Source organism: Oryza sativa, chromosome 11 (genome assembly GCF_034140825.1).
Source record: "Oryza sativa Japonica Group chromosome 11, ASM3414082v1".
NCBI lineage: Eukaryota > Viridiplantae > Streptophyta > Magnoliopsida > Poales > Poaceae > Oryza > Oryza sativa.
Genome location: NC_089045.1, coordinates 20,920,001 through 20,946,118, shown reverse-complemented (window position 1 = coordinate 20,946,118; position 26,118 = coordinate 20,920,001). Strand labels below are relative to the sequence as shown.

At 39.5% G+C, this 26,118-nt stretch overlaps 2 protein-coding genes across 2 annotated transcripts; one reads left to right on the top strand and one right to left on the bottom strand.

Moving 5' to 3' along the window:
• Positions 1 to 1,629: 1,629 nt before the first annotated feature.
• On the top strand, positions 1,630 to 8,940 carry LOC107277866 (disease resistance protein RGA5-like). Its single transcript, XM_066305883.1, has 8 exons — positions 1,630 to 2,493; positions 3,514 to 5,251; positions 5,651 to 5,854; positions 5,977 to 6,243; positions 6,881 to 6,940; positions 7,367 to 7,633; positions 7,735 to 7,932; positions 8,265 to 8,940. Exons 1-8 carry the CDS (start codon positions 1,652 to 1,654, stop codon positions 8,508 to 8,510), a joined length of 3,822 nt encoding a protein of 1,273 aa, XP_066161980.1. The 5' UTR covers positions 1,630 to 1,651; the 3' UTR covers positions 8,511 to 8,940.
• A 4,077-nt stretch (positions 8,941 to 13,017) lies between these two features.
• On the bottom strand, positions 13,018 to 19,038 carry LOC4350611 (chromophore lyase CRL, chloroplastic). The gene is made up of 9 exons (XM_015759867.3): positions 18,752 to 19,038; positions 18,503 to 18,552; positions 17,124 to 17,184; positions 17,003 to 17,038; positions 16,108 to 16,158; positions 15,411 to 15,503; positions 13,635 to 13,739; positions 13,410 to 13,502; positions 13,018 to 13,312 (listed from the first exon to the last, which is right to left on the bottom strand). The coding sequence occupies exons 1-9, from the start codon at positions 18,944 to 18,946 to the stop codon at positions 13,169 to 13,171; spliced, it is 828 nt and encodes a 275-aa protein (XP_015615353.1). The 5' UTR covers positions 18,947 to 19,038; the 3' UTR covers positions 13,018 to 13,168.
• Positions 19,039 to 26,118: the final 7,080 nt, after the last annotated feature.

Below are 26,118 nucleotides of genomic sequence, written 5' to 3'. Positions count from 1 at the left end.
TCATATTTTATTTGTATTCTGTTATGCATGAGTGACGGTTAAAATTGGTACTAGTACCGTCAACACTGCCACAATTGTCGACCACAGCCACACTTCCATGTTCTCTAGAATATAGGGGGCTTAGTAGGCGGCAGAGATGTCTACAGCCTCCCGAGGCCTAAGAAGGAATGGATCAACCATCAGTAGGGCTTAGCAGCGGTGGCAATGTCCGTGGCCTCCCGCGTCTTGGGAGAGATGGATCTGACACCAGCAACCTCGGGAGCCTTGCCTCCTCCTCCTTCCTCCACCATCACATACCACATCACCACCACCGCGTTGTGCCAAGATGGAAAGTTCAAGGCCAACACCGAGCTCAATGGCGGCGGCGAGCTATTGCAGGCAAGCTCTTTTGTTGCTGTGTATTTGACCAATGTGTTTTCCCTTTTTGTTGTGACATATATGGGAATTTGTGATGGGAATGTGTATATTATGTAGCATTGGGATGGAGACATGGAATTTCTTTGTTTCTTCTCTCTGTTTCTTATGCACTTTGGACCGACAAGGTGGTGATATTTGAATATTGTTCTTCCCCATTTATGTGGGGATATATATTGATTTGATTTGTGGGGTGTTTGATCCGTGGAAATGGGACAACCTGGGGACGGTATGTAGAGGCAGCTGTATGTGTGTATTTACAATTGTAGTTTTTTTTTCTTTTGCCAAAAAGAAAAACATCTCCTAGTCGGTCAGGTTAACCTGGTTGCCTGTGGAAATCAATGGCGATTTATTAGATGCGGATGGCTCTATGGCATTAATTAAGAGAATACCTTTGTACAGTAGTGAACGGCAACGACAGTGACGGTAACAATGAGAAACACTTGGGGGTTTTTCGACTAGCTCCATAAAATAGCGGGCTAGCCGGTCTGAATTTGAAGCTTCACCCCTTCTATTTATTTGATATTAGGTCAGTCATTCATTTTTTTAACAATGGAAGATAGCAGCATTACAAATTTATAAATGTGAAATTTGGCTAGCCTAGCTGACAACTAACTGGGGAGGCAGCAGTAGCACACAGAGCTGTGGAGGGAACGCCTTGCAGAGGTAGCTGGTCATCAAAGAAAGTGAAAGAAAAAAAAATAGTCAACTGTCATCTAGATAATAATCCATGATGCTATAGATGCGTTGCACAAGCAAAGTAGGTTTGACAGTCAATGATTTGCTCACCAAATGGAATATTTTAAAAAGAATTGAGTACATCTTTCAAAAGAAAAAGATAATTAAGTAGGGTCCCGTCTAAATAAGTAGGGTCCCGTCAGATTCTATCACACAAGTTACAGAACACGCTTAATTATCAGCTCAAGAGACGTACAAAGCGACGTTAACTTTTTATGTTTAACTATTGGACTTGTTTAAAAATTTTATATAAATGTATAAGATATAAATCATATTTAAAGTAATTTAAGTAATAAAACAACTCATAATAAAATAAATTATAATTACATAATTTTATTAATAAGATGAATGATTAAACATACGATAAAAAATTAACGGCATCATCTAATAGAAAACGGAGCTAGTAGCCTAGTACTACGTACTATGCAGTATGCACTTCTGCAAAAACCCCACATACACACAGAGAGAATTACCAGTGGCAACAAGCTTCCGGTTCCGGATGGAGGCGGTGGTGAGCGTGTCCACCGGTGCGCTGAACACCCTCCTCCCCAAGCTCGCCGACCTCCTCCTCCTCGTCGCCGGCGAGCAGCACAGCAGCAGGCGCGCCGTCAAGGACGGCGTCGAGCACCTCGAGAGCGAGCTGACCAGCATGCGCGCCGCCCTCGACAAGGTGTCGGCGGCGCCGCCCGACCAGCTCGACGGGCAGGTCAGGCTCTGGGCGAGGGACATCCGCGACATGTCCTACGACATCGAGGACGCCATCGACACCTACCTGCTCCGCGAGGCCGCCGCCGCCCCACGACGTCCGTGCTGCATCGGCTTCGCCCATGGCCATGGCCGAAGCCGGCGGCGCGCCGCCATCGTCGTGGAGATCGAGCGCATCAAGAAGGAGGTGGAGGAGGTGAGCAGGCGCCGGGAAAGGTACAGGATCGACGACCATGTCGTCGTCGTCGTCGACGACGCTCCGGTGGACCTCCGGCTGCCGGCGCTCTACACGAACGCCGCCAGCCTCGTCGGCGTCGACGCCTCAGTGGAGGAAGTGATCAAGCTGTTATCCATGGAAGGAGATCAAGGTGCAGTGATGGTGAGGCGAAAGCTCAAGCTGGTCGCCATTGTTGGGCCAGGAGGAATCGGCAAGACAACGCTCGCCAACCTTGTGTATCAGAAGCTCCATGGCCAATTCGAGTGCCAAGCTTTCGTCTCGGTTTCTCGAAAGCCAAACATCAAGGTTGTTCTTAGCAGCATACTCTGTCAAGTGAGCCAACTCAAGTATGAAAATTTCAGTTCTTGGGGTGAGAAGGAAATCATCGACAAAATCAGGGATATTCTCAAGGATATCAGGTCTGTAAACCATCACTGAATTTTTTGGGTGTCTTTGGAATTTATAGATAAGGAGAATGAATTACATCCCGGGAAAATATGTAGTGCAAACCACATATCTAGTGGAAACTTGAAAACTACTGTTGGATCGAGAAATGGACATCCGAGATTCGTCCACATCAACATAAGTTAAAATTTAACTCGTAGATTCACTCATGAGTTAAAAGTTTACTGGGAGTTAAATTTTAACTCATGGTGACGTGGACGAATCTCGGAGTCCATTTCTCAATTCAACGGTAGTTTCCAAGTTTCCACTACATTTGTGGTTTGCACTATATATTTTCCCTTACATCCCCGGCCTCTGCATCCATAAAATGCACACACTCAATGTCTTTGAGTGGCTAAACAGGTCAATTTCGCATCCCTGGACTTTCGTGGAAATTGAAAAAAAAAAAGAACCTGAATTTCTAAACCAAACATTAATTCAATCTGATCTACTGAAATCATTCACCTTTTAACTTTGGTTAAAATTTAATTGGAATGTTTTTTGGGTGACATGTCAATGATGTGGCGACATGGCCTCTGGAAAATTATTGATTTTTTAAAATAGTAAATGCTTTTCAGAACATACTTGAAAAATTCTAGAATTGCACTTGAAATATTTTACATTACATATATTATGTTCCATTTTTTAGACACTGTTTTTCATGGGCCAACTATTTTCAAATTTATGTACTAATGTTCTAAGTTCAGATGTGGCTTCAAAGTGGGCCACATCAGTGACACTTACCCAAAACTAATCTGTGTTTGGGACAATGTGGAAACGAATGATTGTTTGTAGCTTAAGGTTTAATACACTCCTCTTTCTATGTTTATTATTGTTTATCATATTTGTACAATTTAGGTTACAACTAAATCACTACAAGTATATGTATGTAACCCATGCAACCATTTATCTAAGTCACTACAATGCAAAGCTCTCCTGCACGTTCGAGAAATAAATATTAATCCTTCTTCAACTAACATACTTTGACATTATAGGTACTTCATTATTATTGATGATATATGGGATAAACCAACATGGCAACTTCTAAAATGTGTTCTCATCGACAATGATCATGGTAGCAAAATAATCACCACTACTCGCAACATGGATGTTGCAAAGTTGTGTTGCTATTCTGATGATGTTGATGGTACCATACAAATACAACAGCCTCTTTCAGTTGCTGACTCTGAAAAACTACTATATCACAAAGTATTCCATAATGAAAGATGCCCTCCTCAGCTTCAGGGCATATCTCAGAAAATTTTGAAAAGATGTGGTGGCTTACCATTAGCTATAATTACTATTGCTAGCTTATTTGCAAATAGGCAGACACAAACTGAGGACCACTGGAACTCGGTATGCAGTTCTTTCCATACCGGACTTGAAAGTAATACTGATGTGAAGGACATGCGCTGGATAATATCTCTTAGTTATTGTGATATGCCTTCTCCTCTTAAAACTTGTTTTATGTATCTAAGTATATTTCCAGAGGATTATATCATCGATAGAGATGACCTAATATGGAGATGGATAGCTGAAGATTTTATCCAGCCAAGACAAGGTACAAGTCTATATGAAAAAGGAGAGAGTTACTTTGATGAACTCATTAATAGAAACTTGATCCAACCGATATGCATTGATGTGCATGCTGAGGCGCAAGCTTGTCGTGTGCATGATACCATACTGGAATTTATCGCCGGCTTATCAATTGAAGAAAATTTTGTTGCCATTTTGAATGGTCAGTGTTCGGTGTCTGATCTACCGAAAAGGATCTACCGGTTATCCCTACAAAACAGCAAGGATGATATTACAATACCTGATGCAACCGAGAGATTTTCCCATGTGAGGTCACTTTGGCAAGGTATTGATTTGAAGATGCCCCTTTCGGGCTTTCGAGTTTTGCGTGTCTTGGATTTAGGAGATTGCAGCAGTCAAAATATTGATAATATAGATAATTTGGTTCACCTGAGGTATCTAAGGTTGCGTGGTACACATTATAATAAGCTTCCAAAAGAAATTGGAAACCTAAGATTTTTGCAAACATTAGATATTAAGCAGACAAGAATAAAAGAATTGCCATCATCTGTTGTACATCTTACACAACTTATGCGTCTTATGGTTGACACATGGACAAAGTTGCCAAACGGGATTGGGAATATGGAATGTCTAGAACATCTGTCAGAGATTGATACCAGCATGTATCCAAGTCTTATGAAAGAGCTAAGCGATCTACCCAAACTAAGGGTTCTAGAACTTTTGTTAAGTACATGGGAGAAGAGCAAAGAGAAACCATTTCTTGATTGTTTTAGTTGTATGAAGAAACTTGAAAGTCTCCATATTTTTGCTCCACATATATCCCTGGATTTCATGTTGAATGTAGATTGGACCCTTCAAGAACTCAAAAAATTTACAGTTTGTATTTGCCCAAAAAGCGAAGATATATTCAACCTCAGCCCGTTGTCTGTGTGGGAAGAGTTTAGCCCACTCTCTACACTGCCAAAGTGGATCAATTCATCACTCACCAATCTTTCATACTTATCAATCATTGTCAAGATATTGCGGCAAGAAGATCTTGGAGTTCTTGGGGACTTGCCTGCCCTTTGTTCTCTACATTTGCAAGTGATAGATGTTGCAGATGAAATGTTGGTTATATTAAGTCATAGTGGAGGTAATGGTCATGCAAGATCAGCATTTCAATGTCTATCAAACTTCAACTTTACAAGTCCTGCTATGGTACTAGCCTTTAGACATGGAGCCATGCAGAGGCTTCAAATACTTTCATTTCGTTTTCAACTTAAGAAGACAAAAGTTTTCCATTGTGATTTTGACCTGGGCTTGGAAAATCTCACCTCCCTTAAGACTGTGCATTTTGGGGTTGACTGTCGTTACGCTAGGCTTTGGGAGGTCCAAACTGCAGAGGCTGCGCTAAGGAATGCAACTAGCTTGAATCTCAACTGCCCAACACTTGACTTGAGCAAACATTTTGAAAGATTGATGTATTGGGATGGAATGGAAGAGATCCCTGATCTAAAAATATTCAAAGAAGAAAATGTAATATTTTTTATCAACCCCTTGAATGCTTTCTTTCTCATTTACTTTGTTGTAATCATTGTTTGATTGATTTGTACTTAGGCTGGTCTTGCCAAGATTGGACCATGGGGTGGAAATAGAGGGAGGCTTTATGATATTCAGGTGGCACCTCACCATCTAGAAAGCATCAAAGTTTGCAGTGACATGGCTGCAATACATTCATTTGAATTTACATATAGCGACCATAATGGGAAGAAGCACACTGCAGGTCCGTGGGGAGGATATGGTGGTAATAATGTTCATATGGTGAGCATGAATATATATCAAGCAAAGTGTATTTCATTAATACATTTTACCCATTCATATGTATTTGAACAAATTTTTGAACGAACGTATTTGAACAAATTGACTGATCTTGGTAAACTCAGATTCAACTTGGCCCTTCAGAGTTTCTTGTGGAGGTTTCTGGAACATTTGGTCGATTTCGTGCAGCGCTCGATATCATAACATCACTTACATTTGTTACAAATGCTCAGAGCTATGGACCTTATGGACAAAGAGAGGGAACTCCTTTCCACATTTCAGTACAGAGCAGGGGATGCATTGTTGGATTCTTTGGTCGTGCTGGGTGGTATGTTGATGCAATTGGCATCTATGTGAAGCCTAAGCTGCAAAAAGTGAAAGACAAGGCCAAGGTACTAAATTGACAAATTAAATTTGAAAATACATTGTTCATTTTTTTTCTCAGAAATATCCGGAAAGCAATTTTTCGGCACAAATATACCGTCAATATCACCGAGCCGTTGCGCAAAAATGATGAGGGGCGTGACGACGTAAGCGGTCTCACGTGGCTATGGTGCAAGACCGCGCGGTGTCACACGGTGACGGCACGAGACTGTTGTGCGGTCTCGCATGGCCAACCAGCGAGACCAAGATTCAAATTAATTAATTAGTGATTAATTAATCACTAATTATTATTAATCCATCACTAATTAGGATAATTAATCACTAATTAATCAATCTTCAAATGTTGTGGCTGTTTGACCGTGCAAGACCGCTCGGTCTCATACCCTTACCGCGCGACACCGCACAGTCGCCGTCACCATGTGAGATCGCCCGCGTCATCACGTTCTTATCATTTTTGCGCAACAGTTCAGCAATATCAACGGTATATTTGTGCCAAAAAAAATTACATCCGGATGTTTTTGGGAAAAAAAATAAATGAACAGTGTATTAGTATATTTTCAAATTTAATTCCAAAATTGACTTGAGCTTGTTTTGTTGTATTTATTGTTTCCCATTTGTGATTTTTTTTTGTGTGTTTGCACTCAGTTTGGGCATGCCAAGATTGGTCCATGTGGTGGAAATGGAGGGAAGGCTCATGATATCATGGTGCTTCCCCCATCGTTTGGAAAATGTGACAATTTGCAGCGACATTGTGATACACTCACTCGCATTTTCCTACAGTGACCATGATGGACAACATCACACAGCAGGTCCATGGGGCGGTGATGGTGGAAATAATCAGACGGTGTGTGTCTATTGCAAACTTTTTCAATGCCAGTTTGTTTAACCAGCATCACTGCATCACTACCAATTGAACAGGCAGTGGCAATCGGTAGTGAAATTATAACTACTGGTTTTTCTCATTAACAGGCAATAAAGAAAACAGTTATGACCGGGTTATAGTTGAACTGGCGATGATGAGAGGGTTTGAATGGACTTTTCTGTGCTAGCGATGGTGTAAAGTTCTAAAACAAACACAACATATTTCGCAAGCCATTCATTATAGTTTGTTTTTTTGTTGTTTTCTTACAGATTCAATTTGGTCCATCAGAATTGCTAACAACAGTATCTGGAACATTTGGGTCATATAATACATCATATGATGTTATAACATCTATTACGCTGGTCACCAATATTGGCTGCTATGGACCCTTTGGTAAAGAGAAAGGGATATCTTTCAACTTTCCAATCCAGGGCAATGGTAGCATTGTTGGCTTCTTTGGACATGCGGAGCTTTATATTGATGCAATAGGCGTCTATGTGAACCCTTGGGTTGGGATATGGAAACAAGAAGAAAAGGTACTAATGTTCCTTTTACTTTTTTTATTTTGTACAAATTCATTGCAATATTTTCTCAAGAAAAGGTACAAGTTCTATTTCCATGATTTGTCTATACTTAGGAGGGAATCATCAAGATTGGATCATTTGGCCGGGGAGGAGGGTGCCGTTGTGACATCAAAGTCACACCACAACATTTGGAAAGCATCACAATTTCAAGTAAAATTGTTATAAATTCACTTACATTTTCATACAGAAGCCACGATGGACTGCAGTACATTTTAGGTCCATGGGGCGGTGGTGGTGAGAACAATTATAAGGTGAGTCGGTGTCAAAGTTAGTGCTCCTGGATGCAAATGAGTGACTAGAATACATATAGTAAAACTATTATAGTAATTGATCAATATCTAAAAAATATTTATTTTAAACTCATGAAAGTGGTGAGTATTAAATCATGCTACCAAATGCCCTTCTTGGTTATGGGAAGGACTAATTCTAAAGGCAATCAAGCATGGATGTGTGCCTTTTGTCCTTGTTCTGTCATTTTTTTTTAACGAATCCTTGTTCCACTGATAATTTGTATTCACCTACAAATACTTTCTTGAACATATAGATCTAGCTTAATAGGATTCATCTTTCTCATTTTTCACAGATCAATCTTGGTCCTTCAGAATTCATAACTAAAGTTCATGGAACATTTGGTCCATTTGGTGAATTCCCCATTGTTATAACTTCACTTACCTTTATCAATAATGCTGGTCATCAGTATGGACCTTTCGGCCAAGGAGGAGGGACTCCTTTCCATGCACCAATATCAGGTAATGGCAGCATTGTTGGCTTCTTTGGACATCAAGGGGCATGTCTTGAAGCAATTGGTTTCTACTTCCGCCCGTCATGACTACAGTTTGTTCAACGTTGAGCATCACGGCCTGCATATACTCCCTCCGTTTCGAAATATTTGACACCGTTGACTTTTTAGCACATGTTTGACCATTCGTCTTATTCAAAATCTTTTGTGAAATATGTAAAATTATATGCCTACATAAAAATATATTTAACAATGAATCAAATGATAGAAAAAGAATTAATAATTACTTAAATTTTTTGAATAAGACGAACGGTCAAACATGTGCTAAAAAGTCAACGGCGTCAAACATTTCGAAACGGAGGGAGTACATATATTCTAACTAGTGGCCATGTGGCTTAAAGGTTTCCTTGTGATAGTTTTGTTATTTATGTATCATGATGTTTAAATATCTATCGCTGATGCTTAGGTTAACCCTTGCATATTTGTATTTGCATATGTATGCAAAACACATTATGTACTATGTGTACCTTCCCAATATCGAATCATGATGAGTTGTTGAAGAAGACGAGTTTGAGAATTCTGTAAGCCACTAAGCCTGCATATATTCATACTGAACCTTCAACCAAAGTGAGAATTAATTACTAACCTAATGATGAAACTCACGGCAGGCTTCTTTCTCGAACTGCATCAAGTTGAAAGCACATAAAAAATTAAAAAGATATCACCGAATCGCAGTTCTGCATCTCATCGTTGGTTGGCTAATACTCTCTTCATTTCAAAATATAAGATGTTTTGGTTTTATAATAAGTCAAACTTATCAAGTTTGACCAAGTTTATAAATAAAGATATATCAATATTTTGTAACACCAAACAAATATATAATAAGAATATATTCAACGGTGGATTTAATAAAATTAACTCAGCGTTATAAATGTTACTACATTTTTCTATATGTGTTGTCTTAAATATGTTTGACTTAGGATAAAACCCAAACATTTTGCATTCTAAAATGGAGAATGGTATTGGGTGATTTTAACATGGAAGTATCGGTTGAACTCATTGGCAGAAGAATTTTTTTATTTTTTTAATTTTAAAAATAAACAATTTCAAAACTTATTTTCAAAATTTGAACCTTTTGGTCATGCCAGCCTAGCAAAACAACATGTCAGCTTGGCTGACATGACAAGATAAAACCGTCACGCCAGCCGTGGCTAAAATGTTCAAATCTTAGAAATATACTGTTTTGAAAGGGTTTATTTTATAATTAAAAAAGTTCACAAAATAAAAAAAATCCTAGCGGAACGCCACCTCTGGCCACCGATTGCTCTTGATAATGGAGACTAGGAGGAAAACCAATCTAGCACCGGCGATGGTACAGTGTGGCAGCACGGGCGATATGAGCTATTTGCCCAAACTAAGGGTTCTGGAACTTTTTCTCTCTACATGAGAGAAGAGCGAAGAGAAATAATTTCTTGATTGCTCAGGTTCTATGAAAAAACTTAAAACTATCCATATTTTTGCTCCAGGTATATCCCTCGATTTCATGTTGAATGTAGATTGGGCACTTCAAGAACTCACCGAAAAAGCGAAGATATATTTAACCTCAGCCCGTCGGAGTTAAGCCCACTCTCCACACACTACCAAGGTGGATCAGTTCAGCACTCACAAAACTATCAAACTTATCTATCATGGTTAAGATACTGTGGCGCGCAAGAAGATGTTGGAGTTCTTCGGAACTTGCCTGCCCTTTGTTCTCTGGACTACTTGCAAGTGATAAACTCTTTAGAGGAAAGATTGATGATAATAGGTCATAGTGGAGGAAAAAGGAGGGAGAGGCCGACTGGGCCGAAGAGGGAAAAAGGAAGAGGGCTTGGGCGGTGGCCCGGTGGAACAATAACTTTTGGTAATTTCCAAGGGAAAATTTTGAGGATTTGAATTCAAAATTGCTGATTGAACTCATGGATTTAAGAGGAGGCCGAGAAAGAGTGGTCAAGGGAGAAATAGATAATTTGTGGATAATTTGAATTTTGAGACAGAGAATAAATTTGATGGCTTTTGGATTTGGGAGAATCAGAAAGAATGGAGGGGAATTCGAATTTCAAAATTCAAACCCCGAGGTTGGAGCTTGGAAAGGAATTTTGAAAATGGGATTTTTTTTTTAGCAACTGAGGGATTTAATTGAGATCTTGGCAACTTTGGTCCTTAATAGCACACAAAGATCCAAGATTTTTGCAAATAGGGTTTTTATTAAATACTCCCTCTGTCCCTAGATATTTGACACCATTGACTTTTTTTTAACATGTTTGTCCATTCGTCTTATTAAAAAAATTAAGTAATTATTAATTCTTTTCCTATTATTTGATTCATTGTTAAATATAGTTTTATGTATACATATAGTTTTACATATTTCATAATTTTTTTTGAATAAGACGAACGGTCAAAAATGTTTAAAAAAGTCAACGGCGTCAAATATTTAGGGACGGAGGGAGTAGTTTTTAACATCTTGAAAATCAGGATTTTACAGTCAATTCTAATAGTAGCAAACAGCTAAATCTCCCTCTGGAAGGGGAGGTTGGAGGAGGGGAATGGAGGCAGGGATATTTTTTCTCGTTTATAGAGAAAAATAGCGGTAAAAAAAAGGATTGCTAGTTTTCAGCTGATCCTGGGTGAAAACAGAGCGGATTTAGACGGATAGTGGTTATACCATATCCTAAACCATATTTTCTAAACGGATTCGGAGCAGGTGCTGATAGTGTACAGATGCGGATGCGGAGCGGATTGTTTCGGATGTCGGAAATGGTGCAGAATCGGTTTGAAAACGGATTAAATTTATCGAATGTTATGTGTATATGCAATCAATACAACATCGAGTTAGCAATGCAAGAAACAATAATACAATAATCAATAAACGACACATCGTAGTAATTATGTGCTTAAATGTTAAACAACATAAATACATGATGTCCATGATATAAAAATACAGCTACGCAAATGTGACATGAGACGAGGAAAGCCTCAAACTAAGAAATCTAGGTTAATTGATAAATTAGGCCATTGGATAGACCAACTTATGTTATATGCAATAGATAAAGTGGTTACAACCCTGTTTGGATCCAGGGACTAAATTTTAGTCCCTAACACATCCGGATATTTAAACACTAATTAGAAGTATTAAACATAGACTAATGACAAAACCCACTCCATAACCATGGACTAATTCACAAGACGAATCTATTAAGCCTAATTAATCCATGATTAGCCTATGTGATGTTACAATAAACATGTGCTAATTATAGATTAATTAGGCTTAAAAATTTTGTCTCGTGAATTAGCTCTTATTTATGCAATCAGTTTTATTATTAGTCAACGTTTTATACTTCTAATTAGTATTCAAACATCCGATGTGACAGGGACTAAAATTTAGTCCCTGGATCCAAACACCACCTACATGTATTGATAATTTTGGATTATCCGGCAAACGGCCTATCGGATAATTCGATAGAAATGTTAGATAATCCCCATCCGCCGGATTTTAGAGATACCATATCCTTATCTGCATCCGCATCATACTACCCATATTCGCATCCATATCCGGAGACGGATTTCTAAAAGCCTATACCATATCCTCATTTCGGACGGATTCGGAGCGGATTGGATTGGATAATATCCGATCCATTTTCACCCCTCGGCAGGAAGGAGAGAGAGTGAGGGAGGAAAGGTAGCTTACTAGCGATGGTGATGGCAACCATCTTTTCCAGCGACGACGAGCTCCTTCTCTCTTTAGTGATGGCGACACCCCGACTCTAGTAGAGGACATACGGATTAGGGTTTGGGGTTAGGGACAGGATAGGAAGGGTTTGGAAAAGGGAAGAGGGGATTTAGAGAGATGGCCATGGATGGTGGTGGGTGGCAGACAAGGACGGGCTGTGGGGCGATGATAGCGTCATCAGAGCCACGGTATGGGTAGCCAACAATAGGCAAGGTTGGTAATGGGGCGATAGAGGGTAGCCAACAATAGGCAAGGTTGATGATGGGGCGATAGAGGTGAATCCGGTAACGCAAGCCACTGGAGACAAGGACCGGCGAGGCGAGGGCTTTGACGTCGCCGAACTTCGGAAAGCTTGGAGCGGGAAAGGAAGTAGGAGGGGAGGAGGTTGTTGGTCAGGTGGGCCCATTTCATTATCTTTGCGTTCGTTTCAACAACATAGAGAAAAAAGTGCATCGTTTTTACACGCGCACTTCCCCAATTACCAGACGTGTGTTTTTTGCAAAAGAAAAATATAAAAATTATTTTTAAAAATCATATTAATCTATTTTCTAATTTTAAAATAATTAATACTTAATTAATTATATACTAATAACTTCGTTTTATATATTAACCCCAGCTTGGCAGTGGGGTTGGGGAGGACAAGCACGCGGCACATGTGTGAGGGAGCAAGGATAATGTTAGCTGCACGGATATTGGAACAATCACGAGCCGTTCAAAATTTGACTGAAATTATTTTTGTTAGACAGCGCCCAGGGTTGACCGTTGACCACTCCAGCTTTGACACCATATGGGCTCTCGTTGTGTATGCTCAACTTCACAAATCCTATATACATGCAACGCTACTTTTTATTGCATTTCTTAGCAACAAAATTCAGTACACGGGGCTATATACTAAACGAAGGCAGTTTTTTCTGCTTAGTTTTCTTAAATTAAAAAAAAAGAGAGAGAGGTACATGAACTGTATGTACATACTAATATACTACTGATCATCGATTGCGAACGAGCTCTCAATCTTCTTCTCCAGCGTCAATGGAGCAGAAAAATTCAACGGCGAGAACATGTCGTCGTAATTCGACTTGGGGGCAGGCTTGAACTCGTAAGGGCCAGCTTTGGTTCCCCAAACCTGAGATAAATTCATACTACATTGTTAGAAGGAATAAAATTCACAAGGACTGCAAGTTACAAGGGATGACAACATGAGAGAACATACAAAATGATACCTGATTCCCATCATCGTCAAAACCCTTGTCCCAGATATGCACCTCACCATTCTTGTGAATGGACAAATCCGATGTACAATATGTCGCACCGCTCTGTCAAAACATTGATGTTGAGATCACGGGATTTGCCTCGAAACGTTCAATAGAGAACAAGAAATTATCCAGGAGTGTTATTGTTTGTCAGGACTCAGGAGAAGACAAAATGTTGTCATCAAAAGGACTAACCCAGCTGTTGGGAAAGCCTTCAGGAGGGGTTGATCCTTTGTACAAGCAGCGCTTTCCACGCTCACACCGCGACAAGTGTATGGTAGTCAGGTGCTCTGCAATGTCCTGCGAACCAACAATGAACTTGAGCATCAGAAGAGTAGTGCGAACTACTTTCTTGGGTAAAAAAATGAAAAAAAAAAACTTGTCTATTTTTCTTCTACCACCAACACAATAGGAACAGAAGCTAAGACTTATACGATGATAAGTTTATTTCCTTTTTATGGCTCATCAAAGGGGTTCACAACTTCACGTACATCATAGATTGACAAGATGTTTCAGACAAGATACTATTTCTGCACAAGCATTGTAGCCCAGAGAGCATAGCCATTTACTCAATAAAGGTTCGAACACTGTTTAAAATAAGAAAGAAACATAACTTACAAAATCACAATTCAGTTCTATTTTAATTTCAAACTGTCCAAAAAAGCTTCAACAAATCATTTAAGGGCGATCTGGAGATGAGACTGCTGCATCATGGCTACAATTTAAGAGTAATGGAAGGTTTTCTAGCGAGGACTGAACTGTATGAAGCAAGCTATTGTTAACACATGATTCCATGTGGATATCCATTGGGGACACACTAAGATCTACAGCCTTTACAAATATAGTGCATAGCTTTGGGTGCATCACATTTTATGCCATGTAATAAGGGAGCCAGCATCTTTATCCATGTGGGAACTAAGTCTTGCCCTATTAGTGCAGTAAGTGTAGCACATAACAACACAAATTTAGGTCCCATTCCATGATCTTTAAATGATAAAAAGGATGTACATGAATTGGTACAGTCAAACATATGATAGTCAGCCAGTATACTGTACATATCTATAAAAACTGCAGCCCATTAGACTCCCCCATATCATTTTGACATTAAATTGGTGGAAATGATAATGCAGATTTCCTATATAGCCCATGCAAGTGGCTATTTCACCTGATTTTATTTGCAAGCAACTCCGCATACTACCTAGACCAAGATGAGTACAGAAACTGAAAACAGTTTTTGCTTCATTCATTACAAGGTAAACCATCAAAAAGTCAAGCTAATGACAGTCATCAATCAGTTACTAAGTAAAATGAGTTTAGCCAGTAATCAAACTATCAAAGTTAAGCATATAACCCCTGAAAACCTATCCCCTCTTCTGGTTGACTACTACATTGTTGTCACAGTGACTTCCACTCGAATTTCATCTCGTAACTTACTGTATTTGCATTTCAATATACAATTGCGAAGATATAGTGATAATGTTTAGTTATGACAGATTGCATACATGTATGTTTGGGTAAACCATTCTTCAAATTGTAATAACCAAGGAAACTATAAAGTTCATTAGAAACTAAATTCGGTATTATTAATTTGAATTCCTCAGCACATTCCTATAAAGGATTTTCTTAACCTAGACAATGGAGCAACACCTGCATATCACTCTTAACACTACAAAATAGTTAGATGGATAGAAAAATGAACAGAATCTGGTGGTCACACAGTAGAAACAAATTTACAGTCCATGGGAACATTTGAAGGTCTGATAAATAGATGCAAAGGAAATTCCATGGGTGCCAATGAGTATAAAGTACTTTTACTTGGCTCTTATAAACAGCAAGGTAATTACTGATAATGGGAACGCATCTCATGGAACCATGGAAACATGATAAAAAATACCTCAACCAAAATTACAAATTAAAGGGGGAAAGCTCTCAGGTTTGCATTCTGAAAAATATGATTTTGACAGGACATACCGCAATGACTTCTTCTGGTTGTGGCCTCTGATCCTTTGGACGGTCACAGAAATTCTTGTACTCTTCAACATCTCTAATTGCATATGAACTCAACTATCCATTGAAAATTATCTAGTGTTAATAAAAATCTTTAAAATGGACAAGGTAAGGAAAGTTACATATGTTTTCAGCATTTTATATGAAAAACTGAAAAGGTAGAAAATAGATCATGCAATGCCACACTAACATTCATGAATCAGATTCCTCTTTTACGATTTAATATGATATATCATTTCTTCTTATGACCTCGCTTTGGTAATACAGCAGTTTAAATTCAAAACTGGAGGATTATGAACCAATTGACTCTACTAAGGCTGTGTTCGGAGGAGGGGGTTGGGAACCCCTCCTCCCTGGCATGCAAACGAAGTTCATTTTATTGCATGATTAATTAAGTATTAACTAATTTTTTTTGAAAAAATGGATTAATATGATTTTTTTAACAATTTTTATATAGAAAGTTTTTGTATAAATCACACCGTTTAGCAGTTTGAAAACTGTGTGCGCGGAAAACGAGAGAGGTGGGTTGGGAAAATGGGGGGAAGAACACAGCCTAACTCTATGGAATATCAATGCAGAGTACTACTCCATGTAAAACTTCAATATCAGCGTAAAGGCATATATGCAATCAGATCTTAGATAAAGGCACAGGTAAGATCACCTCAACATCACATTTCATATCCTTTGGGCATGGCTTTACCATGTAGAATCTCTGCATGGACCATAAGTTTATTAGCATTTGCATATAAATACTAAAGCAGAAAGGTACATGGGATAGAAACATAGAAGAACAAGACAAGATCTTAAATGAAAGTTCGTTGTGAAATCATATAAATAATATGCCACAAAAGGACATGCAAAGTACCAATATCTGTCACAAAACAGCCTTGTTGTCTAGTTGATTATATAGCATCTCTTGACTAGATCCCATGGTGTGGGTTAGAAATTCTTTTCTTATTTTTGCTTGTCAATATTAAGTATCAACAGATACTGCCATGACCAACCCCTAAAGTTTTTTTTATTGGAAATAAAAGAGCATTGCTGCAAATGAAATGTTCAGTTCTAGTATTCACATATTGTTATGTCAAATCAATTGAACATCTTATGAGAAGCATCCTTTTTGCAGAGTAATGTGACATTTTTCTCACTATCTCCAATAACAGCATAGCCTAAAGTGTCCAGACTCCAGACAAAAGAAATAAACACATGAAAATGTTTGTACAGTTGGATTTAACATAAGCATGAAGTGGACAAATGGTCATATGGCTGCTCTAAGCATCTACCAAATCAGTGAAATGGGGGAATACCATTTGATCAAAGAATAGGAAAGCAGACAATTAATTAACATGAGATGGCACAAAATATGATGTTTGTGGATGTGCACCATCAGATCTTGTAAGCTTGTTAACCATACATGTTTTCACATGATGCACTTCAATTTGTAGAGAAGCACTTTAAAAATGTTGAACATAATATAATAGTAAATGCATTCACATGTTGAATTAAAAAAACAGAGGCTTGCAAGAATGACCTCTACAGATTAGAAGTTACCATACTTGTCGGAAAGGTTTTTCTGGACTTCTCCAAAATGCCTGCAAGGAACATAAAGATATCCAAGTCTTAGAAAGGGACTAGACTGTGAAATGTGAAATAAAGACATGAAAATAGTGGGCATACTTGCTCAAAGTAAAGCACTCTAGAACCATCCACCATCTCTGTTGCAGGGCATGTAAGCATCCTACGATGCAAGGAAGATCAGGTTATAACACCAGATATATGTCTGATCAAAAGCAGATTAGCATGTACACTGCAAAATGTTTGGCCTTATGCCCAAAAAGAAACAAGTTGATAACTCAAAAGAGTTCCATAAGGAAAGAAAGCACAAATAATCCTGAATGTGTAAATGAAATAGTCTGTATCATAGGCGCACAAAATTTACATTCAAAAATAAAAGAAGTTTTATCGCCTCTAGTATGTTATATTCTGGTATCTAGATTTTTTTCAAACTAATGGTGAATCACTATCAACTAAGAGAAGCTGCATTTCCATACGAAATATCTAGGCAGCCATGTATTGATAACCAAAGTGTCACAATAATACGGGTATCCTCCTGGAAATTACGGTTCCAAGGACCAACAGTAAGGACCAAGGTAAATCAGTAAGAGCAGAAGTATTCAGAGTATATAGTGTAAAATAAAAATTGACTACATCACTGAGTTGTAGGTCCTTGAAATTCACAAAAAAAAAAAGCATTGCCTGTTCATTTATTCCCAAAGGATCAGAAATATAGGGTTTAATGAAATAAAAATCTTTAATAATAAATTTGCTCCAGATGATACTGTAGGAGGAAATCAAGTAAATTTTCATTGATATGTTTGCGTAGTTCTGCCAAAGCAAATGAACCGTCCATGGTGCTTATAATAAGGTCAATTATTTGTACAGCATCACAGTTGCAACTGCCATTTGTTTCTAGAAGACTAAACATAGTGCCTTAATCGCAATTTTATTTATGGGGACAGAAGACAGAAAGTACAAAAGTTAAATCATCCCTTTGCATAAGCATGCCACTCAATCAACTGTTTTATACTGAGCTCGTACTAGCAGATGATCCCAATGCGCATTTATTGTGGAACCCAATGAAGAAATAATCCAATTCGAAAACTTAACAGTGATCAGAAAAATTATGATATCCAAGCTCTAACATGGCCAGTCATTTTAGTATTGCTCATCTACTCGCAAAAACACAGGCAATCATCATCACCAAAGATAAAATCAAAAGCCTACAATATTCACTCCTCAACACCACAATCGCATATCAGCGATGTGCATTGTACCGATGCAAGAACAATGGAGCTTGCTAAGCAGGGGGGAAATAAGCTATTTTCACCAAATTCCTAACAAACCAACAGCCCCAAAACACTACAACCCAACGTAAGACTAGTTCTTACCATTAGCAAGTGTGACACAAGTATGGAGTCAAGGATTCCCAACCAAATCGACAGCACAAATGCTAATAACATACAAAAAAAAAGGGTAATGCTCGCACAATTCCTCACCTCAAATTAAAGTAGTTATCAGGATCCTTCCTCGCCTGCTCCCTCGAGAACTGCACAAGAAAAACGTCAAAAAAAATACTACAATAACACCATTCGAGCCCCCCAACACTACGCATAGTTCAAAATTGGGAAACAAATTTCACGACGAAATTCCCCAGCGCTGCCCCGCCCTACACCCCCATCTAAATGCTCCCAAATCCGAACTAATTCCTCCGGTGGGGGGGGCGGGACGAGGGGAGTGAGCCACACCTTCTCACCGGAGAGCGCGTCCACGACGGCGCGGGCGTGGTCCCACCGGGTGGTGGAGCGGCGCAGCCGCCGGAGCAGCAGCACGCCGCCGACGACCACGAGCGCCTTCAGCACCGCGCCCCGCACCACCCCACCGGCGCCTCCGCCTCCCCCTCCTCCCGCGACGCCCGCGCCGGTGTCCTCGCCGGAGCCCATCGGGTGTTCCACGGCGAACTCGCGAGGGAGGCCGTGGCGACGACGAGGTGAGGTTGGAGGTTGGGGCGGAAGAGGGGGAGAGGGAGGGAAATGGAAATTCCACGTTTTGGAGGGGGTAATGTGCAAAACCGCTCTGCTTCTTTTTTTTCTTTTTTTTTTCCTGTGGACTGGAGCTGTGCTAGGGCTGTGTTCGCCCCTTCCAGTTGGGAACCCAACTCCTTAATAAAAAAAAAAGAAAGAAAGAAAGAAAGAAAGAGAGGAGCGATTCATTAGCGCATGATTAATTGAGTATTAATAATTTTTTAAAAAAATAAATTTATTTATTTTTTAAGCAACTTTCGTATATAAAACTTTTAAAAAAACGCATAATTTAATAGTTTGAAAAGCGTGCGCGTGGAAAACGAGAGATATGAGTTGGGAAAGTGTAGACGTGCATCTGTTTTTTTTTTTTGCAGGAATTCAGGAAAATCGTGAGGTTTTTGTGTCGCTTTCTGAATTTTTGGAGCCACGAGAAGGTGACTTTTTAATTCGATTTTCAGATCGTGAGATTTGAAAAAAAAAAGATAGACATAAAGTAACGTTAGAATGCGAGGTTTTGTTCGATCGAGCTTATGCGTGACGTGAATACGTGCAAGGCATTGTAATTTTCTTCTTTTTTTTCTTGTAAATTTCTTGCTTTAGTGGAAGATCCATGCTGCCTTTTAAAACTTTTTTTATGGCTAATTAACTTGCAAATTTATCCTAATGCAAGATGTTTGCCGAATGAAGAGCTATTTTAAAAAAAAAAGTATATGTGTAGTATTTCTACCTCCTCTATTTTATATTATAAGTCGTCATAAATTTTTTTTCTAGACAGTTATTTTAGTTTTGATCAAGTTTTTAGAAAAAATTAACAGTGTTTTAACACTAAGTTAGTTTAAGTAAATGTAACATTGAATACATTTTGAAAATATATTTGGTGTTAGAAATGTTATTGTATTTTTCTATAAACTTGGTCAAACATAAAAAGTAAAAGCTACATATAATATGAAATAATGGGGGTATTATGTTTTGGCGTGTCCAGCTTTAGAAAATCGGTTTCAAAAGTATTAGAGTTTTGAATATATTATATGCTTCATGTCGTCATGCACGTTAGGAGGAATTATTGGAGATTTTATTAGGAATTTAGACGCCACGAAATCCTCACCGGACTGCATAGTTATCTTATTTCATGAGAATTATTTTGTCACTTAGCATATGCTAAAGAAAGTGAGTGATGGGGACGTGATGTAACCATATATGGCATGACAAAATAAAGCTAAAACAGTTCCGTGTTTTGGGCATATCAAGTTGGCTTGTTAATTTCCCTCAAAAAAAAGTTGGCTTTTAAATTTGTGATATGATATAAATTTCATATCACAAATTAACAAATTGAGCTCATGCCCACACTAGACTAGTAATTGTTACAAGACACGTGTGCTATATGATGCCTCATTGCATATGCAAATCAATCTACAGCTATACATGAGTACACTGTACACGTACGTGTATGTGCAAATAATGGTCTCACCATCTAGCAAATTTCTTGGCCGTCTCCGAGCATGTGCGACAGTAAATGTCAATTGTGCCCTTATCAAACACTCAAACTAGCTTCTCCCTCCGTTCCAGAATATATAACCTAGATGGGATATATCATAGTACTACAAATCTAGACAGAGGGTTATCTAAATTCGTAATACTAAGATACGTCTCTGTTTAAATTCGTAGTACTAGCATACATCCTATCCGGTACTAGATTGCTATATTCTGGGACAGATGGGTAAGCGTACAAGATCGTTTACTAACTTTCGATAATCTTCACATGTGTTTCATTGGTGAGAGAATAACGGGAACACTTGGATAGCCCTGGATCGGAGGTGGATCCGCCGCTACGTTGAACTATAGTTTTGCAAGGAGAACGTCAGTAACTTAATTTAGAAGTTTTTTTTTTATTTTTAGACTTTTTATTTTTTAAAATTTTATTAATAGACATTTCCGAAAAGTATTTTTTAAATTTGGGCCAAATCACTTTGTCACGCAGTATTATCCCGCCACTCTAGCCTCTTGTCAAGCTGGCGTGGCAAAACAACGCTGTGGCCAAGAGGTTCGGTTTTCAAAAATACTTTTCGGAAAGGTATATTAATAAAATAAAAAATAAAAAAGTCTAAAAAGTAAAAAAAAATCCTTAATTTACAGAACATACCTGACTACCTGTGCATAACAATAAGTACATTAATTGTACGTGGTACCTACATACAAAATCAGGAAATACACTACATATGTATGTGTAAAAAAAGAAAAACACTGCTATACACGGCAAACGTACGTACCTGCATGCCTACACATGCTTTTGTTTAGCTATAGTATATGGTTGGAACGTACGTATACAGTATACCAAGTGTACAGATACATATGTGCAGACACGGGCGATCTACCGTAGAAGGGCCGGTGTCAGGCGACATCAACAACTTTCAACAAAACCTATAGCGAAACTAATTATTCATATGTTATAACACTATGATCTAAGCATTATTAGCATACTATGACACCGATAGACACGCTATGTGTTGATGTAAAAAACACACATTGACCTGGAAGATCTGCTTAATTAGCTCCAGTGCAGGTCCAAATCTTGGTGAGGTGCGGGCGTGCCAGTCAGTTTGATCCTACAACTGACAAGATATGCAAATAGCAGATCAATAAGCCGATCGGCTGACAAGCCGATGGAGTAATTCCAGCCGATAGCGATAGGGTTTTGAGCTATCGGCTATATGTTCAATGTAGATAATGATATAAAGGCAATCGGCTGATGATAATCAATATAATTAAACAATATAATCCAGTAGAAACATGTCGGCTAGCAATGATATGATAGAATAAGCACTGATCCGAAGGTTAAAGCAACATCGGCTGGAGGTCCGATGTCATAAAATTCACAAGATTAGATGAACAGAGAAACCATTGTTGCGATCGGCTAAATCCAACTTATATGTAATCTTTGTAAGCCGATGCAACATCTAGATACCTCATCGGCTGAAACCCCGATGAAACCCTTATTAGCAGTCAAGAAGCAGGCTAGAGATTATGGTTCTAAACACGACTTGGTAGATCAAACTTAACTGATGCAGCACTAAGTATGAAAAGAAACATAATATCTATACAATCAAGCCATTGACTGATTTTCAGGGTGGTAGATGTCTAAGCTAATCTAATCTAAGCAACACGATTTAGCTGATACCGGCAGAAACCCTAAAACGAGAAGCAGCCGATAGAGTTAAATTGATATGCTAAGACTAGATTAACTGAGACATATGATAAATAGATATGCAAATATATCAACTGAACCGGAGCAATCCAAGAGGTCGAATGTACTGATGTAGCCTTGAACGACGTCGACGAAGCCAACACAATTGCCAGGGCCAGCAGAACGTAGGACTTACCCCTTCGCCGGAGATCGAACTGAACCGATGCAGCCCTGCGTCGGGTACCAAATTCCGCTGGATGATAAGTAAAAACCTCGGGAAAGAGGGTGGCGATGCGCCGAGAGTAGTATTGATCGAGATATTCTTTACAATGACCCCGGGTGTACATATTTATACCCATAGGTAGATACTAGTCTTGTAGAAAAAGAAAGAAATTTTCTTAAAGATAAAAGGAAAATATAAAGTATTTATAGGACACTAAACACACTTTCCTAAAGATAGAAGGAAACTAACATTCCTTGCCACGCCGTATCCTCCTTGAACTCAGTCACTTCTGGATAAGTTTTCTTTAATAGATTAATCTCCCTAACCGAATATAGTAGAAATTTGATTATTGGCGATGTGATAATTCTCTTTGGGCCTTACTAAATTTCGTTGTTAACTCTATGACACCAATGAATCGATTTTCTAAATCCGCCGCTGCGTGGAGATACGCTGGAGTACACTGCTGCATGCAAAAAGTGCGAATGTTACATATCATCATCAGACCCGAACGAGGACGAGGGGAGCTACGAATGTGTACACAAATACTACGACTATACGTATACCAGGGTACTACAGTCCGTCTACAGTATACCTTCTTGGCATACAGTCAGTGGCACACACACACACGATGACACAAACGTGCAGTGCTCCGGTTACTGTACATCAGTACCACGTACCCTATCGCTGTATCCCCGGGCCCACCCCGACGACGACCGGGTCAGACTCGAACGGACGGCTGCGGATTCATCCCCGCCTCCCGAGGTTCGAATCCGACGGCGGCGATCGATCGATCGATCACATGCAGCGGAACTCTACGTAGCGTACTACGGCGGGCACTGTGCATGCATCCGCAGTCGGTTGGATGAGCGCGCGGAGACGTGGAGACACTGGTGGTGTGGGCCACCCTGCTCTCCATGCATCATCAGCTATCACTGGTGGAGAAACCCTTTGTAGTCCCGGTTCGTAACCCCCCTTTAGTCCCGGTTTCCAAACCAGGAGTACCAATCCGGGACTAAAGATCGCTATCTTTAGTCCCGGGTGAAATAACCGGGAGTAAAGATCGATCTTTAGTCCCGGTTGGTAACACCAACCGGGACTAAAGATGGCTCAGCCACGTGGCCGGCTGAGCCATCTTTAGTCCCGGTTGGTGTTACCAACCGGGCCTAAAGATAGAGCTGACCTTTTTTTTTTGCATGCCCCTGTTGCTGCATGGTATATATATATATATATATATATATATATATATATATATATATATATATATATATATATATATATATATATATATATATATATATATATATATATATATATATATATATATATATATATATATATATATATATATATATATATATATATATATATATATAAACCATGCATATATATGTTTCAATACATATATATGCATACATATATATATATATGTATTTATACATATATATGTTATGCAAATGCATATGTATATAGATATATATATGAACAAAATATATTTACATTATAGAAAATGTGTACACATGCATATAGAAACATATGTAGTCATGTATTAATTACAATCCATTATATGTCCTAGCTAGCTACGGTTTCGACGTAGTAGTACTCGCTGCTAGCTCAGAAGCTAAGGACCGGTGAATTGTGTTTCCGTCGTAGTAGAATTCACCCTTGGGATCAAGGATTTCTTCGTTGATGAATCCCATGAGTTGTTCTTGAACCGCCGCGATAAATTCCTTGTGTGTGGTCAGGTTATCCCTCATGCGAATAAACTATATGAATGTATGAAATTGATTAGTAATTAAACAAGAAATTGCTACGTAATGAAATTTTGAATTTATTTGTACGTACATCGAGCTCTCTTGTGGTGATGATTTGGTCTGCAAGGCAGTGGCAATACTCGCACACGTAATAGCCGCACAAGTTAGTTCCCTGCTTTTGCTTTGCGCACTACAAATAAATGACAAACAACGAGAGATCTAATTAATATACACTTGTATGTATTTGAATCGGAGAAATATAAATGTAGAGCATGTGTACTCACAGGAAATTTGAACTTCTGCCTAAGTCTTTCTCTCCATTTGCCGCGGACCAAATGACGGAACCGATACCAAGCCCTACATGGAGTTTAAAGCTATGATTCGTAGTAGCAATTAACATAACAAGATTTTCTTAATTAACAAAGGAACTTATGACGGTACCTGTCTATAAGTTCGAAAACCTTGTCAAACGTAGACTCTTTTTTATCCATTGAGTCATATACGTTGACGGTGCAGGCCTCCAGGTCGATGAGTAAAAGCACCCAGTGGAATCTGCAATGTGCGTGGGATACATTACATATGAAACACTTAGCAAGTTCGTACGGGAATGAAATTTGGTATGTAGGAAGACAGTAAAATTAAACTAACTCTGTGTTGTATGGCAACAGTATGAACGTCTTGTAATGCTGCGCCTTCAGGAGATGGACGAGATTGTCCTCTATTTCTTGTGGATATTGGTCGAGCATTGCAACGTTTACTTTCCGAGGGTCGATGAATCCAGTATCGAAAACCCTCCGCCGTCGGGCCCTTTGAATCTCCATTCTACAACGATAAAAGGGAGTATATTATTTTCTATGGTCGACTTATATACAAGGACCTAATTAATTAAAGGAGACGTATAGTAAGAAATCTAACTGAATGATATACTTACAAAATCCAGCAACTCATAATAGAGACGTCGAGGGCGTCCAGCTGGTATAGTTCGTAGATTCCCCTGAAATTGATCCAGAGAATGTCATCTCCTTGCAAGAAGTCTGTGTCCCTGATCCTCGCTCCGATCATCTCTCTACCGGTGGCGCTCATCTCCATGTACAGCTGATGGAACTTGTACATTTGTGTGGGTAGGGACTGCAGCAGCTCAGGCTTGACAAGCGGTTTACCGAGTTCGTACATGTATTTCACTTTCGCCTTTTCGATTGGTGCGACTCCTAGCAATTGATCCGTAGTTAGACCGGTGTCAGTAATAAATTGTTCTATCGTCATTTCTTTACCGGTCACCAACGGCTCGATCTCCTGGTTTGGTTGCTCTCCAAGCTGAGGGACTGGTTTGGACTTTCCAGAAGATGCTTTCTTCAGCGTTCGCTCATAGTCCGATAGCTTGATGGCCTCCTTGACAGATGCAGACATACCCCTGAAGAAGTTCCTGACACTGGGGTCTATAGGAATCTTCTTTTCTGGACTTCGAGGCTTGAATTGTCTCTTGACTTCTGATGCAACGTAAGCGTCAAGCTCCTCTTGCGTGCAATCGTACCCCGGGTCCTTGTTCTTGGCGGCGTCAACTTTCGCCTTCTTTGTTGCCCTTGTGTGGGCAAGCGGTGGAGCTGGGGGGCCCTTGACTTTGAAGGTGCCGGAAGAGGAGCTTGCGGGGGAGTAGGTGTAGGAGCACGAGGAGGAGTCGGTGCAGGATCCTGAGGAGTCGATGATGGAGCCTGAGGTGGAGACGGTGCTGGCGGAGCATGAGGAGGAGACGGTGCAGGATCCTGAGGAGGAGATGGCGGAGCCGGAGGAGATGGTGCACGAGACGCCGCTTGTCGCCCAGGGAGGATGATGTACCGCCTGCGCCATAGAATAATGGCATGGCATGTGTCTCGTAGATGCGTCTCACCGTCTCCTCCAGGGTAATCCAGCTCGAGGTCCTCGTACGCGCCTTCGACCA